This window comes from Falco rusticolus, chromosome 5, assembly GCF_015220075.1.
Source record: "Falco rusticolus isolate bFalRus1 chromosome 5, bFalRus1.pri, whole genome shotgun sequence".
Taxonomy (NCBI): Eukaryota; Metazoa; Chordata; class Aves; order Falconiformes; family Falconidae; genus Falco; species Falco rusticolus.
This window is the reverse complement of record NC_051191.1, coordinates 69,562,811-69,581,616: the sequence shown is the minus strand read 5'-3', so window position 1 is coordinate 69,581,616 and position 18,806 is coordinate 69,562,811. Positions and strand designations below refer to the sequence as shown.

At 46.5% G+C, this 18,806-nt stretch overlaps 2 protein-coding genes across 3 annotated transcripts in view; one reads left to right on the top strand and one right to left on the bottom strand.

Annotated features, from left to right (window-relative positions):
* Nucleotides 1–6,024, bottom strand: part of BPGM (bisphosphoglycerate mutase) — a 29,110-nt gene extending 23,086 nt beyond the window's left edge. Inside the window, exon 1 of the mRNA XM_037387591.1 lies at nucleotides 5,989–6,024. The gene's annotated coding sequence lies outside the window, so the exon portion shown is untranslated. The remainder of the gene's footprint in view (nucleotides 1–5,988) is intronic.
* Nucleotides 6,025–6,143: 119 nt separating this feature from the next.
* The window catches only part of LOC119148043 (aldo-keto reductase family 1 member B1-like), a 28,015-nt gene continuing 15,352 nt past the window's right edge, over nucleotides 6,144–18,806 (top strand). Inside the window, exons 1-10 of one of the 2 annotated variants that reach the window (XM_037387588.1) lie at nucleotides 6,148–6,288; nucleotides 6,864–7,031; nucleotides 8,073–8,189; nucleotides 9,466–9,543; nucleotides 10,169–10,291; nucleotides 11,030–11,130; nucleotides 11,295–11,376; nucleotides 11,896–11,979; nucleotides 12,698–12,780; nucleotides 13,529–14,155. In XM_037387588.1, the coding sequence (XP_037243485.1) occupies nucleotides 6,223–6,288; nucleotides 6,864–7,031; nucleotides 8,073–8,189; nucleotides 9,466–9,543; nucleotides 10,169–10,291; nucleotides 11,030–11,130; nucleotides 11,295–11,376; nucleotides 11,896–11,979; nucleotides 12,698–12,780; nucleotides 13,529–13,571 (945 nt within the window). In that variant the 5' untranslated portion in view covers nucleotides 6,148–6,222 and the 3' untranslated portion in view covers nucleotides 13,572–14,155. Of the gene's footprint in view, nucleotides 6,289–6,863; nucleotides 7,032–8,072; nucleotides 8,190–9,465; nucleotides 9,544–10,168; nucleotides 10,292–11,029; nucleotides 11,131–11,294; nucleotides 11,377–11,895; nucleotides 11,980–12,697; nucleotides 12,781–13,528; nucleotides 14,156–18,806 lie in introns of those variants that run through there. The other variant, XM_037387587.1, reaches the window with a different exon arrangement.

Genomic DNA, 18,806 nt, shown 5'->3' with positions numbered 1-18,806 from the left:
TTTTTTCTCCATGATAAAAAAAGTACTGCAGACATCAGACGTCAGTAAGAAACTGTCTGGGAGGAGATAATTTAAAAGGGCCTCTTGAAAAAAAGAAAGCAGCAGGGTGGTGTCTAGTCAAGGCATGATAAGTTAGTTAGAAAACAGACTGGATAGTGCTGATACTAAAGCATAGTAACAACGCATAAGAATCTGAGCAAATATAACGAAAAGAGTAAAATGAGAACTCCAGAGTCATTGCAGAGAATGGGGAGAACAGTACACACATGGGAGACATATTCAAGTTCACTTGTACTAAAGTCTTTCTATGAAAACTTAATGGTTCACCTCAAAAAAACTGCTCTAAAGGTTTTTACTTCCATGTTACAATGAACCCTGGCTTAACTAAGAACTTGCTGATGTGTGTCTGCAAAGCTATCTCTGTATTTCTTATGTTTGTTTTCTCACAAACACCCTACAAATCACAAAAATTGGTCTTGCACTTCTTACATTTCTTTCCATGGTACGTGGTTCTCTTGGAGCATACCAGTTTACAAACCAAGCCTGACTGATACTTAGTTTGGTTTTGAATGTAGCACAAAAATAAGCTTCCTATATATAAAAAAAAAAAAAATCTATCCTATGTGTCATGATTAAGTAATATAAAGAGAAGGACCAAGTCATGCTGTTCTTCTCAGAATTCAGAGGGGTTGTTCCTGACTTTAAAAAGCAACAAAATCAAGCCTCTCTTTTACAGGATTGTTTCCCAGGAAACTTTAGGAGTTAAGTTGCTAAATAAATAGTTGTGTATGACAAGTTAATTCATGCTTCCCCCTGCCCATTTCCTTAACAAAAAAGGAGCATGAGTGGAAAGGCAGCCAGGACTAATACATCACACATGGACGGGGAGTCAGGATATCCAACTTCCCAGAACTTTTCAATTCTGATTTTCATCCCACACCTGTTTTACTTAGATGGGAATCCATTAATTTAAATAATTTTATGCCTGACTTCCATTGTTTTATTATTCAGAATTAGTCTGTTCCTCTCTATTGCCATCAGGTATAGCCATCCACAGAAGAGCCTTGGAAAAATATTTTGCCTGTAATTCAGCATATCCTTTTTATATTACAAAAAAGACACTTTTCTGCTTCCCAGAGACACAAGGCACTATCCAACATTTAGCATTTTGGAAAGGTCAAGTAACTGTTTAAACATTCAGCACTGCTGTCACTATTCTTCCCTGTCAAAATCTGCATCTGCGATATACCAAATAAGTAACTGAGCCAAGAGCAATTCAATGGACCTGTGAGGAAAAAACCTGGCCAGTATGGTCCTGCCCTTCTTAAGAAGGCATTTGCAGAAGTGGCATATCTCTGGTGACAAACTATCTATTTTATTTTTTTTTTTTTGCGGGGGGGGTGGGGGGTGGGGGGGGTGGGGCAGAGTGGGAAGGTTATCATGCCTCTAGAAGATACCATAAAACAAAGCTGATACTATCTGGCCAAGGTCTCTTGTCCTTCTAAAGATATAGGTGATTTCAAACCTTAGACATGAAGAAGCCACTTTACCTGGTCTTCTGGGTTACATCTAATGTACAGGGGCAGCTGGGAGCACACACAGGCCAAATTTGTTTTCCTGGCTTCTGCAGCAACCCACACCTGGCCACTATCTTTTTCCAGCCCTTTGGGTTACAGGCATGTTCTGGTCACAGGACAAGCAAGTGTCCCCAGGCAAGATAATAGCTGGAAGCATCCTGCGAGAACGATTTGAAGCTCACAGACTTCTCCCTGCGTGCCCTGAATTACTTCTGGAAATGACAGATGCTGAGAGTGCGGAGGCCTATCTGACCAACCCTACAGCAAACCTGGAGCATACAGCGAAATAACTGCAGATCCATGGATTAGTGAAGCACAATAAGCCGAACTTTTGTGGGAATCACTGGACCTTCCACATCCCCACTAAATGTTCATATTGCCCACGGGTCCTGCCATGTGACAGGAGAAAGACCACATGAGGTTCTGCTCTCGTATTCACAAAACCTGAGTAACTCAGCTAAAACAATCTGGCTCCCCTGTTGTGTACAAGTTCAGGTTATAAAGCAATTTCTATTCAGCTCTAATTGCAGATTCCACAGTGTATTTTTCATGTTGTTCCTAATCAAGATGAACTCATTGGTTTTACCGTGTGCTTCATTTTGTTTGTTTTTCAAATATGAGGAAAATATTTTCAACACTTTTGTGTTTCACAAATGGAAAACATACCCCTTCCTCTACTCCAAAGGCATTTGAAACACCCCTTTTCTTGTCAGAACTAGACACAGCTGATTGCTGAAACCTGAAATGGAGCATGAAAATATTTTTCCACAAGGACAAAAGCTCCACTTGGCAAGAAAAATAACAGACTGCTCTCAAAGGTGATGAGCTTTGGAAAACCTACAGTCTGTACATATGAGTGAGGAAAATCTTGTTCCTGTGATAACCATGCCTACCAACAGAATTGGACAGGGACGTACATGAGATGGGCAAATCTTCCATCGATGAGCTGAATTTGGAGGCTGGCCATGGTGTCCTTCCTATTTAACTTAAGTTGCTTATCCCCTCATTACAAAGCCCATTCCTCTACAGAAACAACAAAGAAGGTATGGTCTTTATTGATGTTTTGGTACCTGCTCTTTTCACAGGGCTTGACCTAGAGAAAACCAAGCAAAGTATTTGCCAGTCCCACATTAATCCACCTCCCTACTCTATGATTAGAAGGTTTCTTTTTACAAATTTGAGAAAAGACACAAAAGACACTGACATGCTTCTGCTTCCACAGCAACCAGTCCTGGCCTGTGCAAGGAAGTTGCAGTTTAATTAAACCAGTTCAAAAACTGATGCTGTTAAATCAATGCTAAATCTGTGGGAGGACAGATGTTATTTTGCTGAAGAGTACTTTTTGCTGTTTTAACTGAAGTGGTAACAGATTTAAGCTAAATCAATATACAACATACTTCAACTGATACATGTCCAAAAAACGCATTTGCATCAATATAATGAAACAGCACAAGATTTTCATGTAGACAACCCAGAAGAAAATGCAACCATGTTATACTTCGGGGATATTGTGAACGTGCCTTGTTTTGCCCTCCTCTGCTGTCAACACCTCCTCCACTGCCTCCAGGGGTCTGCTCCCCACTGCCTGACAGTTTTATTAACTATCTCTTCCTGTCTTATTTACCCTCAGGTACCCACTTGTTGGCAAGTTACACTTCTCTTTATCATCAAACCACCTCATTTGATGTGGCTCTCAAAACTAGCTTCCTACAGTTCTGCTAAGTTAAAAGGTTCCTCTTCAGTGTAGTTTCAAGCTGATGTTCCACAGACTTTCTCCTATTTCCTCTATTTGTAACAGTAACAGTTAGTACAGCTTCAAAGCCAGATTGGCTAGGGTGACCTCAGAAACCAAAACATACCGCTGCAGGCTTCCTGTGGGTGTCCAATGCTGTGGAGTTGTCAGAATGTGACTACTCTTTCTGGGAAGTCCATCTCTCTCCAGAAGGTGACACACAGTGACGGAGCAAAAGTATAAAAAAGGCCATAAACCATTTTTAGCAGCTCTGCTTGCTTTGCCTGGCATGATATCCCAGCACCTGTTCAATCACCTTGAGCCCACTGGTTTACACTATAGAATGGCGAAAGTGCTTGGGAAAAGGTCAGTTCTTATTCTTCTTGCTGTGCTTGGTTCCTTCCCGCAGATGCCAGCACAGTCAGACTAAGGCTGAGAAATCCTGAGGAATTTTGTCTCCCCCATTGTGCCTAAGCCACCAGCACGGCTGCATGGTGAGCTGTAATATGGGAACAGAAGGGATCTCTGGTGATGAAGCCCTGGGAAACATACAGTGTTGAAACTGGGATGTCCAGCCATTCTGAGGACATCTGGGCCAACATACAAAATAGGTTAGACAAAGTTTGGTATTAGACTGGCTGAACAAAGAGAGAGCTGACACTGCTAGCAGACATTTTAACAAAAGGCTTCCTCTGATGCTGTTGAATCAACGGCAAATCTGCCAGTGGAAGTGGCCTCTGGCTGTAAACGTGTAGTTAACCACACAACTCTGTATAAGAAATGCATACTTCTTCCTACAAGCTGTAATCAGCCCACAATCCCCACTGATTGCTGCAGTCAAAAACAAGCTGGAGGTGCTGAACACATTAGAGTGCTACTGGTCATAGGAAATCCAACCATTTCAAATTTTAGACAGTCCTCCTGTTTCCCCTGGGGTATACAACATGTTGTAAGTGGCCAGTTAACAGGAGGCAGAAAACAGACTTGATTTGCCCCTCATGCTTAACATGTTTAAAAATGCGTGTTTTGGAACATCTTTTGGTGAGTTCAGGCAGGAAAAGCAGTCTCATACATTTCAGTGCAACAGACAACAGGGAAAAGGAATTTTTTTCCCATGCCTTTAATTTAAGGATCAGATAATTCAGAAAGTCAGTATGTTAGTGATAGTTGCTAATTTTCTCTTCAAAACTCAGTTTTTATCTTTTGAGTCCCTACCAGAAAATTTTCACACCTATTTATTTATCACAAATGTAAGCCACCTTCATTTTTTTTCCTCCTTAACCTTTTTAAGCGAAAAGACAGAGGAAGAGAGATTTCCGCCTTCTCATTATTACAAAATCTAAGGCATGCAATACCTAATTCAATCTGCTGAGAAATTGAAGAAATTCCAAAGCAGCAGGCACACGAGTTTAACTCTGCCCCCCTGTGGGCAAACATTAAAATACACCCTCCCATCCATTACCCGGATCCCGTTCTATTTTTGAGCAAAAGGATGCACTGGTTTATGACACTATGTCATCCACAACGACTACAGAGCTACAGGTCACCTTTTGTCTTCTGCGGTCACATATCTCTCTACATTATGAAACTCCCTTTTATGAAGGCACTGGTAACTAAAAAACAAGCCATAGAGATATGCCTGTTGCCTTTACTAATAAAACGAGGAGAAGTAAAAGTGAAAAGAAAAAACAGGCAACTCTGGAATTTTACCAGAGGGATGGCCCTGTTGAGATTGGAGGAAAATGGGGATTTAATTTTACTTCTCACCTTTGGCACGCATGCCCGCTGTGAACCTCCCTGTTCCCCCACCCGGTGCCTCGCGGCCCAGGCTGTGAGGGGCAGGGATCACCCCCCCCCCCGCCCCGGTGCCGTGAGGGGCAGGGATCACCCCCCCCCGCCCCGGTGCCGTGAGGGGCAGGGATCACCCCCCCCCGCCCCGTGCAAGTGACAAGGAACGTTTCTTCCCCTGTACCATCACCCCACGCCTTCTACCGCCATCGCACTCCACCAGCAGGCCGGGTGACAAGGCTCTGTCGAGGACAGACCAGCCCAGGCCACCATCCCTGTCACGGGGACACGCAGCTCCCGCCCAGAGGGCTCAGCCCTGGGGCAGCCGGTGGCTCACCGCCCGCCACCGCACGGCCAGCGGCGAGGGCGCAGCCCCCCGAGCGGGGAGCGCGGCCGCCGCCTCACGCCCTGCCCCGCGGCTAGTGACTCGCCCCGGGGCACCCTCCGGCTCTACCGGTGACAGACCGTGGGCCCAGGCGCCACCGGCTGAACCAGGCTCTCCATCGTGTAACCGACGGGGCGAGCCTCTGTTGTGAGGACGCAGCTGCCCTCAGCCCCTCGGCAAGGACCAGGCCCGGAGGAAAGGTCGGCGGAGCGCGCCACTGCCCGGCCCACGGGGGCGGACACCGCCGCCATTTCTAACTGACTTCGGCTCGCACCGGGCCCCCACGGGCCGAGCCTCTGCGGAATGCCCGCCCCAGCAGTGGCTGGGCTGCCCTGGCGGGGTCGGTGCGAGGCCCGCCGGGGCCCACGGCACCGCCAAGCCGTAACGGCCGTGGTGGGCCCCGGCGGGACCGCGAAACGCCATTCTCGGAGGAAAGCTAAACCGACCCGCGGCAGAGCACTCCGCGACACCCCCCCGCGCGCAGGTGGTTCCCCCCCGCACCTTACCCTGGCAACTGCCCGGGACCCCCATTGGCTGCACCGCCTTGCTGCTGATTGGGTGGTGCCGCCATAGGGCAGGACTTGAGCGGTGATTGGCTACGAAGGAGGGGCAGGCCGAGCGCTACCAACCACCGCGGTGGGCGGGGGGCACCACCCCCGGGAGGGGCCGTACCGGCAGCCCCGCGGTGGGACGCGCCGCCGTTGGAGCGTTCGGCGGGCAGCGCGTTGCCGTGCGGGGCCATGGCGAGCTACGCGCGGCTGGGTGCCGCGGCCAAGGTGCCCCTCCTGGGGCTGGGCACATGGAAGGTAACGGCGGGCGCGGCGAGCCCTCCTGCAGCGGGGCCCGGGGCTGCCGTGCGCGGCCTCTCGCTCCCGGGGGGGGCGCGGCGCTGCCGGCGCCACCGAGCCCCCGGCCGGGGCTCCCCGCCCGGCACGGCGGGGCCGCCGCGGCGCCTGGCACCGAGGGTCGCTCGCTGCCCGCTGGCCCCTCGCAGCAGCCCGAGCCCCCGCGGCAGCGCAGCGCTCTGCGCGGGTCGCCGGGGGCTGAGGCCCCTCCGCCGGGCTGAGCCCCCCGTGCTGGCAGCTGCTGAGGGCCGCTCCCCGGGGAAGCGGCGGGGGAGGCGGGGGGGCCTCGGCCCGGCCCTGGGGAGCGGCCGGGCGGGGGGGCCTCGGCGCGGCGGAGCGCGGGGCTGAGCGCGGCGGCCGCGGAACGGCTGCGGCTGGGTGTGAGCTCCCGTGCCCGTGCTTAAAACGAGACCAGCTTCACCGTAAAGCTGGTTCTTAAAGCCCCTTCATGTGTCTGTTTCCCGTCCTGCTACCTCGAGAGCAGCATGCGAGAATCCCAGATCAAGGCATGTCACACATACCCTTTTTCCCTTCAGGCCCCCCCAGGTAAGGTGGAAGCCGCAGTGATGGCTGCCATCGATGTTGGGTACCGCCACTTTGACTGCGCCTACGTGTACCAGAATGAGAAGGAAGTTGGGGATGGGATCCAGCAAAAAATCAAGGAAGGTGCTGTGAAACGAGATGACCTCTTCATTGTCAGTAAGGTAAGGGTCTGGTGATCCTCCACCCCGGAGGAGGGATGGGGGAATGCTTTGCCTATAGTATTTTCGCAGTAGGAAGCTTAAGTACTGGAGGCAAACTTTATGCTGTAGGATAAAGCAATTCATAACATCATTCAAGTCACTCCTGATAGAAGCTTACTGATTCAACCCATTCTCCACAGAGAGTCAGGAAGGATACACTGCGTCTACACCCTGCTGTGGTCTGGCACTGTACTGAGGAGACCCAGCATCCTGGTGAGATAGGTGAGAAGAGGCCATCTGCAGAGTAGTTGGTGCAGAAGGGAAGCAGGAAAAGGTAGAGTGGGCTAGGTAGCACCAAGCAAATCTGTGATGCAGAGGTCTGAGACCACGTTGGTGTCATGGACTGATACAGAGGCAGAACCAGTTTGGTAATGGCACCTTACTGACTGCTAAAGCACAGCAGAGGAGATGAGCCTGGCAGCTCCTCAAGCTTGTTCAACAGCTAGGCTCACAGTCCTGCCAAAGGAGTGTCTCTGCCGTGTGAAGATGAGGTTCTGGGCACCCTGGGACAGTGTAATCTGCTCAGCACATCCCAAGGAAGGTGTGGTTGCTGGGTTTTCTTTCCCTTGCTTACTAAGGAAAACAGGCTGTTTAGCTGATTCTGAGCTTGCTCCTTACCTTGGTAAAGGTTGGTGCCAACCTTCTTTACACCTTGTTTTAAATTTTCATGGCTTTGCCTGCTGAAGTTTTTACAGGAAATGTGCAAATGGTCAAATCTGACAGAAGGCATTCTTGAGCTAAACCATCCTCTTCTACACACATCTGACCTTGCATAGGAGTTTTTACTACTGATCTGTCTGACTGTGTGTCCTGCCACTGCACATACTGAATTAAGTGTCATAGGCCAGTCCCATCACAGAGTAAGCCCCCCCTGAAGAGCGCTAGGATGGCCTTGTTCTACATTGCCTTTCAAAAAAGATGGAGCATTTCTGTCCTGTGCAGGAGATCACCTGAGAACTTAAACCCAGCAGGTCACGGTGTGCCTTGGTTTTTATTCTTTAGCTATGGTGTACGTTTCATGACAAACCTCTGGTGAAGGGAGCGTGCCAGAAGACTCTTGCTGACCTGAAGGTGGATTACCTGGATCTCTACCTCATGCACTGGCCTTTTGGTTTGAAGGTACATTAGTGGTAATGCCCTTGGCTTTGTTTCCTGTGACTATGGCTTTTAGAGAGTTATAGGGCTTTACAGCCCAGCAATTGCTCTGGCTGAGAAAGACGGCCACCTGTCTGTCCTGCGTACCAGCACTGCTTTGGTGCTTGGCATTATTCCAGCCACATGAGCCAGGCTTTTGATTTCTGCCCTGAGACTGTTGCTTGCATACCCCTTTGATGCTTGCACACCCACTGAAAACTAGGGGCAGGTCCCCCAGCTGCAAGCATAAGGAAGGCTGCTCTCCATTTCTTTTATTAATTAGTATATGCTTATCTGAAAATTACTCCTTGTGGGAAGGAGGGCTGCACTTTGCTTCCTGTCAGAAATTTTCCTCTGTGTGAAATACAGAGCAAGAGAAAATAATTCTTTTTTCCATTTCTCTCTTTAATCACCAAGTACATCATACAGTACAGACTGAGCTGACCTTGCTTGTTGTTGACCCTGCCTTAGTGTTGTTGCATTGAGACAGGAATTCAAAAGGCGAGACTTCTTGGGGGCCTAAACTCTTTCACAGATTAGTGAAGGAGTTGATGTCTCAGTTTGACTATTTCTAGTCTTAGCCTTTCTATCCTGTTACAGTCTGATCAGTCTCCATCCTACCTGTTGCTTTTGAGTTGCTCATCTTTATTTCATACTCTTATTTTAGCTTTATGTTAACAAAGCCATGAAAATGAAATTGTCTCATGGTAACAGTAGCAAACAGCTGTTTAAATGCAGTTCAGTCTTGGTGTCTTTTGTAACTTGTACACAAGCTCTTCTAATTTTCCTAGTATTACACTGAGCTTTGTCATGGAAGAACTGTCACCGCACGTAATAGCTCTTTTCAGCAGATTTGGTGTTATGTAGACCAAAGTTACATGTTACTAGTACCTAACTAGGTCTCTCGATGCCCTTCTGCAAAAAGAACAAACCAGTTCATCTTAAGTGGGCACAAAAGAACAACACATGAAGTGAACATGTATGAGACTGGAGGCTATAGTTCTGAGTGGTTTTTTTCCATGTAAGTGTTTGGGTGAGTCGTCATGCAGAGGGCGTCTAGCAGAAAAACATGTCTTTATGGGAATGGTCACTGAAAAAATGCCTTAATTTCAGCACACTCCTCAGGAAGGAATGACTGAATGTAGATGAGAATTAAGTGTTCTTGCCTGCACTAGAAGTTTAAGCTGTCGTGGTTGTGAACTCTCACGGTATTAAGCGAATTGTTCAACAGATTTTCAAGCATTTTCTCTCTCATTGACAGGCAGGAGAGGAGTTGTTTCCCACAGATGACAAAGGCATGTCTATACCCAGCAACACAGATATTCTACAGACATGGGAGGTAAGTTCAGCCATAGTGGAAGAGTCATGTCTTCTGTGGTGTTTAGCTTCAGCAGTCACAGAATGGCTCATGCATGTATGCAAAATTAGTTGGAAAAAAATCACAAAAGTATGTGGTAGCTTTTAAAAATGTGCATGCTTAGTCAAGCTGTTGTTCCTATTCACTGTAGATTAGCATCTCAAGTTACTGAGCTGCCCAGTCACTTTCAGTGGAGCTGCAGACCAGACTGAGGTTAGAAAGTTACTTACTTGACCGTAACTATATGATTTTTCTTCACCACAGTTCTCATGCAGTTCTTGAACTGCTCAAACAGATTTTGCAGAAAAAGACATTTAGGTTGTGATCCTGCCATACTCCTAGGGCATAGCTCTCCAGTGCTGTCACAAGAGTTAGAATCATCTTTTCCTTGTGTAACATGGTGAATTTCACAGTCTCAGCAATGATTTGGGGCTTTGGTGTAGTAGAAGACGTGGCACAGTACACACTTTTCCCCTTGAGGATCAAAAACCTGGCAATTCTGAACAATTACTTTGCGTTTCATATGAAGAGACACAAGTCACATCAAGAAGAATGTATTTGGGTCATGTCTTATACACTGGACTGACTTTGTGCTTCTTCCTGTTAGGCCATGGAAGAACTGGTGGATGCTGGTCTGGTAAAAGCCATTGGAATCTCCAACTTTAACCGTGAACAGACTGAAAGAATCTTGAACAAGCCAGGACTGAAGCACAAGCCTGCAAATAACCAGGTAGCTGCAAAGTGACTGCAGGTGACTATATTCCAGGGATTATAAAGATCTGATTACAGTTGAATGGAACTGGCCCTGCCCAATCAAAACTCTAGTGTACTGTGGAATCGGATAAAGTTCCTGTAGTGCACATTAAAAATATGCTGGGGAAAGCAGTCTGGGTTATTCCTGCCTCAGGCAAAGGCAAACCCATTTGTGGGATTGCTTTTGCTCAAGGACCTGGGCACATTTGGTGGGTAATGCAGGAGTATGGGGAAGTCTGATGTGTACCCCAAGGGGATTTGATTTTTTGGTAGAATAGCCAATACAGTTGAATGAGGAGATGGAAAAAGAGAGAGCAAAGTAGACACAGTATGTCATGTAAATTCTGCTGTCTGGATATTTCTCGGTACAAAAAGGACCAGAATATTTCCTTGTTGTCTCACCTTGTTGAATGGAGTATTTTCCTATGAAGCATTCTCTCTGGAGGGGTAAAGAATCCAGACAAAAGCTATCATTCTGGTGGTAATCGATGACTTTTATAAGGCCTCTCAGAACAAAACCCAAAAAACACATAAGGACTCAGTATAAAAGTTGGTGCCTTATAGAATTACAGTCTCGTATTGTCACATAGACCATATGCAGGGTAGGATGAAAGCAGCCTGTAACTAGGCGATTAGGATTCAGAAAAAACATCTCTGGAGCATCAGAACACTACAGTAGTTGTACAACTGACAGTCTCTGCTTCTGTGTTGGCAGATCGAGTGTCATCCATATCTTTCCCAGGAGAAACTTATCAACTATTGCCAGTCCAAAGGGATCACTGTGACAGCATACTGTCCACTTGGACGCCCTGACAGGTAATTTTGAAGTAGGTTAGTGTGTGGGTTAGGTTTGAAACATTCAGACTAATTGAATGAGTAATGGCACAGGTGTGTATGTATTTATTTTTTAAGTACTCATGCAAGGTGGAATCTTTCAGGAGTGATTCTTTGCCATTTCTTCCTTTTTTTTTCCTGTGTAGGTCTAAGCCAGATGCACCTTCCCTTCTGGATGACCCCAAGATCAAAGAGATTGCAGCCAAGCACAACAAAACCCCAGCACAGGTGGGTAGGTTCTGGACAGTGGGTACTCCTTCCTGTAGTGCAGCCAGTAAGGAAACTGTCTGAAGAGAAGGTGCAGGCTCTATCACTGTTCCCTGTGATGCTCTTTCGTGGTGTTAACAAGCAGTGCTGATTGCAGGCTCTGTGGCTTACAAATATATGCTACTACTATTTCTTTGGCCCTCAGCCAGGAAGAGTTTCTTGACCCATCTTGAGATGTCACTTTCCTGCTTAAGTCCCCTTGCAGAAAATGAAAGCCTTGCATAGACTGCTAAAAGCTCAGGTGGGAAGAAAAGGAATTGACTGTCCCAAAACTGAATGGGAAAGGAGGCCTTCCACTTGGGCCTTCACCACTTCCCTTTTTGCTCTCCAGGAAGCACTACCTGGGCCACAAGGATGGGAAATGATTTGAAATGCAGCTCTGCAGAACCGGGTATTGCTTAGGGAGAACAGTTGTTGGAACAGGCTCTGCTTCCTCCAGAGCAGCCATCCTCTCTCTGACTCCGTTGTCTGTTCCTGCAGGTTCTGCTTCGCTTCCAAATCCAGAGAAATGTAATTGCAATTCCCAAGTCTGTCACACCACAGCGCATTGTGGAGAACTTCAAGGTGAGTCGTTAGGAGTGAGCTGGGTGCTGCCCTTCAGGGGTGGCATGGCTTCTCCCTGCAGGGCAATCGGTGATCCTTCCCAGGTCCTCCTCAGGCAAGAGGACTGGGCTTTTTCTCTGGAAGCTAGGCCTACAGTGAAAACTACAGGTGGAGAAAAGATAGAGCTCTTGGAAACAGTTTACTGATAAGCATATCAGTCACGTTACCTAGTGTCTCCTGTTCTGTGACTTGTGGATGAAGTGGTGGGCAGGGCTTGCTTGGAGCCTAAGTGCAGTAACATTCCTCAAAAGCAGAGTAAGCGATCTTAGGGGAAGAGTCCTGGTGTCAGTAAACCACATTGCTTTTTCCTGATATTGGACATCAAGGTTTCAGAAGTAACATAGCTGGATTTATTGAAATGTGGAAGTCTTCCACGTGTTTCTTTGGAATTGGAGAGAAATGCATCTTCCACAAATAGAGGTATTCTGCAGCACTGAGGTGCTCACCAAGCATCCTGGAACAGCCGGCACATGTAACTGCAACTGGCAGTCTGTTTTTGTTTCTTCCCTTTGCCAACAGAGTCTCAAAACCCAAAGATACTTCTTTTCATTTCCCTGTCTTGTGAAGCTATCATTTCTAACCAGCACCCTTCCTGATGTGAACGTGTTCTTCAGTCTTGTGAGTCTTGCTTCTGATTTGATTTGATCAAAGAGGTGATTTCAGCTGTTTCTCTTGCTAGGTGTTTGACTTTGAATTGACTAAAGAGGAGATGGCAACCCTTCTCAGCTTAAACAGAAACTGGAGGATCTGTGAAATGATCACGTAAGTGACAGCTTGTTTCCTTCAGATTCTTACATTTTTCATAATCTTTACTCTGATCTCATAGGTACTGGTGTAGCTGTTTAAATTTGGTATATTTTGAAATCTGAAATAATTTGGGGGCTGAAGCATCTGTTGTTTAACATCTTAGTGGAGTTACATTTTCACTTCATTGACTAAAAGGATGAGTGTAAGTCATACTGTGTATTGATTGTGAATCCTTTCTCCAGGAGACTTTTCCTGGAATACCAGAAGGAGGGTTCTAGTTGATAACTTTGGTTATGCCCATATTGGAGAGATGAGCATTAGGCAGTTTTAAACTTAGGGTAATTTTTTTCTGTAAGTTATTATAAACTGATGTCAGCTCTTACACAGGTGGTTGGGGGAGGGAATGACCACCTGAAGTGCAGTATGAAGAACAACTGTTTGCAGATGTGCACCCTGGAAACCTATAGCAAGACAAGAAGTCTTGGCTGAAAGGCCACAGAAACGGCTGTTTTCTCTGTAAGCAGTGTGAACTTTAACTCTTACCTAGAAAGTAACTTGGTCCCACCACTGTTCAGTGCCTGAATAACAGAAAAAGACTTGAACTTGTTGGTCATCTATGCCATTTCTATACTAGTAAGTCTCTTAAATTCTGCAGTTGCACAATTCAGAGCCTCCCTTGAAGGCTCTTCTGTATGCCCAGCATAGTTCTATACAGCACTTATTTCAGTCTGGAGAGTAATCTTTCCTCTTTGATTTCCTTCAGGTGCAAAAATCACAAGGAGTACCCTTTCAATGCAGAATACTGAAGACGCTTTTATCATGCCCTCCTGCAGGCCTCTGAGGTCTGATGAGCTTCTATGACTGTCTGAAGTTGTCCACCATGTAGCTTACACACTGTATAGGAATAACTATGCCAGGAAAGGCATAGTATATGTATTCACTGACTGTGGGTTTTTCTTCTTTGGTGGAAGGAAGTAGTGAAATATATGGGCTTAAATAATTCTCTGCTCATTAAATGAGTGTCTGCACAGCTGAAATAGCAAAGCAGAAGACATGAAGAATGAATTAACAACTGATCTGTCTTGCATCGGTTTTCAAGTCATTACCACTTAAGGCTGCAGGTAAGGATATGTGAGCACAAAAGAGAGATCCATCCTGAAAGAATGAACTGCATAATCACTGCCTAAGGATAAAAGGGAACAATTAACTTTACTTCTAGCTTTCCCAAAGCTTTCTGGGAAAGAAGAATAAATGGGAGAAATGTCTAGACGTATAGATGCATACCAACTCATACTGGGCCTTATTTCACTCACGCTCTTTTATAGGCTGAACCCAGACAGAAATTAATGTTCAATTTTCTTTGTATCCAAAATAAAAATTGCTCAGATTACTGCTGGTTTGGAAGTTCTACTCTGATGTGAAAATGACAAACCAAGCCACTTGCATCAACAGTGTCATTGAAAAGTCATCCATATTCAGTTTTAAATGATGGCACAGGAGCATCAACGTCTTGTCTTGAAAAGCTGGTATAATAACTTGGTACAACAAGCTTTGGTTGACAGAGCAGTGCTGACCAGAACAGTTGAGTGTGACAAGCCTTAGTATGGACTGTGGGTCAGCACCAGGAGATCAACACCTGAAAGTGCTGGAAAGCTTCACAGTGGTATCACTGTAGGCTGTGCTGACGTCTACTTTAAAAGCCCACAATAGAACAGACTACAGGGAAACATCACTATGCACATACCCAAGATGATAGACACAAGGTGTAATAGTATGTGTTACTGCTGAGCAACTGCCCAGAGCCTGACACTAAGACAGGTCAGAGTGTTTCATTTCCCCCAGGTGAGACCACACTGACTCAGTGGAGTAGTAGATGAGGGACACATAATACTACACCTCGTGAATTACTTCCATGTATTGTTCTCCTGTCACTTTCACATCCTACACAATTCTTGTTTGCAGTGGCTGGTCAGTGATGGTTCATTATATCCAGTTATTCTACTCCTGATCAAGGGAAGGTCTTCATGGTCCTGTAAGATTTGATCTCTCAGGCTTTCTGTCAACTGTCAGAGCAGATTTACAGAGAAGGGATCCAGAAAAAAGTAAAAGGCAAACACTGTGTTATATAACTGTTTTGTGATGTAACTGAAACATCACATCCTGCTGAGGATGGGTGATGGCGCTGAGCAAAACCGGGGAAGATTAAAGAGACAGCCAATTACCTTGTCTGTCCGTGGGTAAGCGGAGCAAAAAGTACAAAGCAGCTGGGCATGTGCTGTGGGAAAGGTACCCAGAGAAAAATGCACTATTATATTCCCAGCTAATGCTTGCACCCGCAGAAATTCCCCAAGCGTGAGCAAGCAGCCAAGTTTCTCAGGTGAGCTTAGCATAACATCCTAGACCAGCTCTTGGATCCTGCAGGTGTGCTTTTTTTTTTCTTTCTTTCTTCTCCTGCTCCGCTGTGACCACTTCAACAAAACAGCATGTTCTTATATGCAAAATTTCAAAGCCAGTTTGTAATGTGCAATTACAGGCCACCTACCATTTATTTCTACACGTCTGTATTTTATTCTGAACATGGCCTGCACCTTCCTGAAAATAGAGAGGTGTCGTGATCATTGTGAGGTTCATTAACAACTCACTATTCTGCCACTTGCAAAGGCCTTTAAAAGTAGTTTCTCCCAACAATAAAAATAATATTCTGCTTTAAAACCAGTGCTTTCCAAATAACTCCTACGAAACAGCCCACTTTTCTGTTAGGGCAAGCATGGGCTACGTTCACCCCATCTGCGGAGGGCACCAGCGGCTGCGAGCCCCCCGACTCCTGGCAGCCCCCCCGCGACCAAGGGCTGGCTCGGTCACCTGGCAGGGACACACGGCTCTGGCAGGCCACCCGCGGGCTTCAGGCAAGTTCGGGCAGAGACGTGCACACCGTTACCGATGACTGCAAAACCGGCGATCTGTGCAGTGCCTGAAAACAAACGTTACTGGACGTGTGTGAACAAGGTAGACCAGCAGCTCTGTGCACTGCTCTTACGTGCCCTTTCACGGTAGAAACACACAGACGCACACACGAAGCAGCTGATGTGAGCTTCGGATCACAGGTGTGATGTGCTATGGGGTGGCGCTGGGCTGCAGCACGTACAGCACCCCGCTGATGTGGATGACGGAGGTGTAGATCCGTGCCCTCTCCGTCAGACCCAAATTTCCACAGCTGGGCAGCTGCTGTTTCCCTTCTCAGACCCAACACAGGGAAGCCCGGAGCGTGGGGTGAGAGGCACTGCAGAGCTCCCTGGCACAGCACTCTTCCCCCTGGTCCAGCCCTGGAGAACCGTCCCAGTGCCAGGAGCTCTGCGCTGCCTGGCTGTCGGGCTGACCCGCATGGGAGACTGGCTCCAAGCCCAGGACACTGCGTTTGTAGGATGAATATAGCTTTAACAATGCTGCGTGGGAGAACTCTTCTTAAAACCCCTTTGTATGTCTGTCATTAGCTTCTAGATAACTAGGAGGTGGCCGGTATGTTCTGGTTTGGGACCTTAACTTTGTTTTTCCAGTCCCCAGCCAGGCAAGTAACAGCAGCGGGGATGGCTGCCATCAGTACTGGGTACTGCCACTTTGTGCCTGCACTTACCAGAGTGAGAGGGACATTGGGGAGGAGATCCAGCAGAAAATCAGGGAAGGCTTTGTGAAATGAGATGACTCTTCATCACCAGTAAGGTAAGGATCTGGTGACCTAGGATCTAGGGAAAGGCCTGTTTTCTGTCGAACGTGTTAACAGAAGGAAATTCAGAGCAGTGGAGAAAGCTTATGTACTAGAGCATGGAGTAATTCAGAGCATAGTTCAGGTCAATGCTGATGGAAGCTTCTTTTTGTCACCCTGTTTAGTAAAGAGTTATCACAGATATGCTCCGCATTCTCCATTTTCAGGGGACTGACTGTTCAAAGTATGTATTAAGCTGAAATGGTCTCAGAAGTATGCTGGGTTTTTCCCCTGCTTGCGCAGGAATTCCTGTATTTGGCTCACTACTAAAATTATTAACTTACAAGAGCTCTTTAATCCATATCTGCCTGTAATAAGTGGCTTTTACATGTCTTGACTAAGGGAACAGGATCAGTTTTTCAGTTTGCAACCTAGTTTGATCACATACGCTACCACAACACACACTGCCCATCAGCCAGTCTTGCTCACAGAGCACGCCCCACCTGAAGAGCACCAGGGTGGCCTAATTTCACATCACCTCTAAAGGAGACAGGTACAGGACAGAAAAGTTCCAAGAGGTTTAACCCAGGAGGCCACTATGTGCCTTGGCTTTTTGTCTCTAGCCGTGGTACGTGTTTCATGAAAAGCCTCTGGTGAAGGGAGCCTGCCAGAAGATTCTTGCCAACCTGAAACTGGATCTCCACCTCATGCACTGGCCCCTTGGGTTCAAGGTACAGTAACAGCAGTATCCTTGGCTTTCCCTCCTGGAATACTTCATCAAAACTGCCACTTGCGCTTGCAGGACTACTGCTGCTCCAGTCCAGAAAGGCAACATGTCTGCTGTGTGTATCAGTACTGCTCCGGTGCTGCTCATTCAGCTTTGCTCTGCCCACGAGCCAGGCTCTTGATCTCTGCCCCCGAGACTGCTGCTTGCACAGTGTCCTCTTTCCTTTTGATAGTGGGAGATGCAGATCTAACGCTCAGATTAGGCATCCCAGCTGCAAGCTTGAGTTGTGCTGCTTTACTTTTGGCTATGCATTGTCTTCTACAAATCCAAAGTATACTCATCTGCCAATGACTTAGCCTACCACTTTGTGGGAAGGAGGGCTGTGCTTTGCTGCCCAGCAGAAATTCTTTCCTCTGCATGTTACAGAATCACAGAGCAAAAGAAAATGCTTCTATTTTCCATTTCTGTCTTTAATTACCGAGTCCTTAATACAGTACAGATTGAGCTGAAGGAGCCTTAGTGTTGTTCCACAGACCCTGGATTTCAAAAGGTGAGACTTTCTGACATCCAAGTTTCATACGTCATGTACTTCAAAGGAGTTGATGTCTCAATCTATTTCTAGTCTTAGCTTTTCCTTTCTGCTACAGGCAGGTTAAGACCTCCATCCTATCTGCTTTTGAGCTTGTTAACGTTTTCATACTTTTAAAGCTGTCATGGTTAGTTTTATGTGAACAAAGCCCTTGAGTAAAAGTGTCATGGCATAATTAACATCTGAACAACACACTAAGTGTAGAGCAATATGGAAATGTGGGGATCTGTTGCTGTCCTTGTACATCTGAGATGTTCTGATTTTCTTAGTGCTACCAACTTAAACTGAGGCTCCCCTCACAGGAGGCCTGTGTGTACATAATGTTCAGCAGATGTGGCTCACCCTAGACCAAGGTTAAATGTTCTTGGGACCTAAACAGGGCCTTATACTCTTCAAAAAACAAATCTTAAAAAGCAGTTCTTTTTCCTATTTTCCCTTAATAGTCATGATAGAGGAGTACAGCAAGCATGCTTGTTCTGCTTTATTCCACAAGTGGTGCGAGTTGTTTATCTGTATGTGTTTTGGTGAGTCCTCACTTTGCTTGGTCCAAGAGATACACCTGTCCCTCCTACTAGAAATGGTTGCTGACAATAGTGCCATAAACCTGCATGAACAATGTAGAAAAGTATTAGTAGTTTCTGTACTAGAAATTAAAGCTGTCATGGTCCTCAGTTGTATTGGTATTAACTTCCCAACAAAGAGGTTTCAAGCGTTTTCTTTGTCACTGACAGGCAGGGGAGGAACTTTCCCACAGATGACTAAAGCACGTCTATACCCAGAAACACAGATATTCTACAGACATGGGAGATAAGTTCAGCCACAGTGGGACAATCGCGTTTTCTGTCCTTGACAGTCTTCTCCATGCTTGCATTACCTTTAGAAGCCACAAAGTTCTTATGTATTTATTGCACGGTATGCAGTGTAGATTTTTAAAACATACGTGCTTAGTCAAGCTGATAGTCTCCAGTGGAGCTGCAGACCACATTGCCTGACCATAACAACCGCAGAACTGCCTTCACCACAGT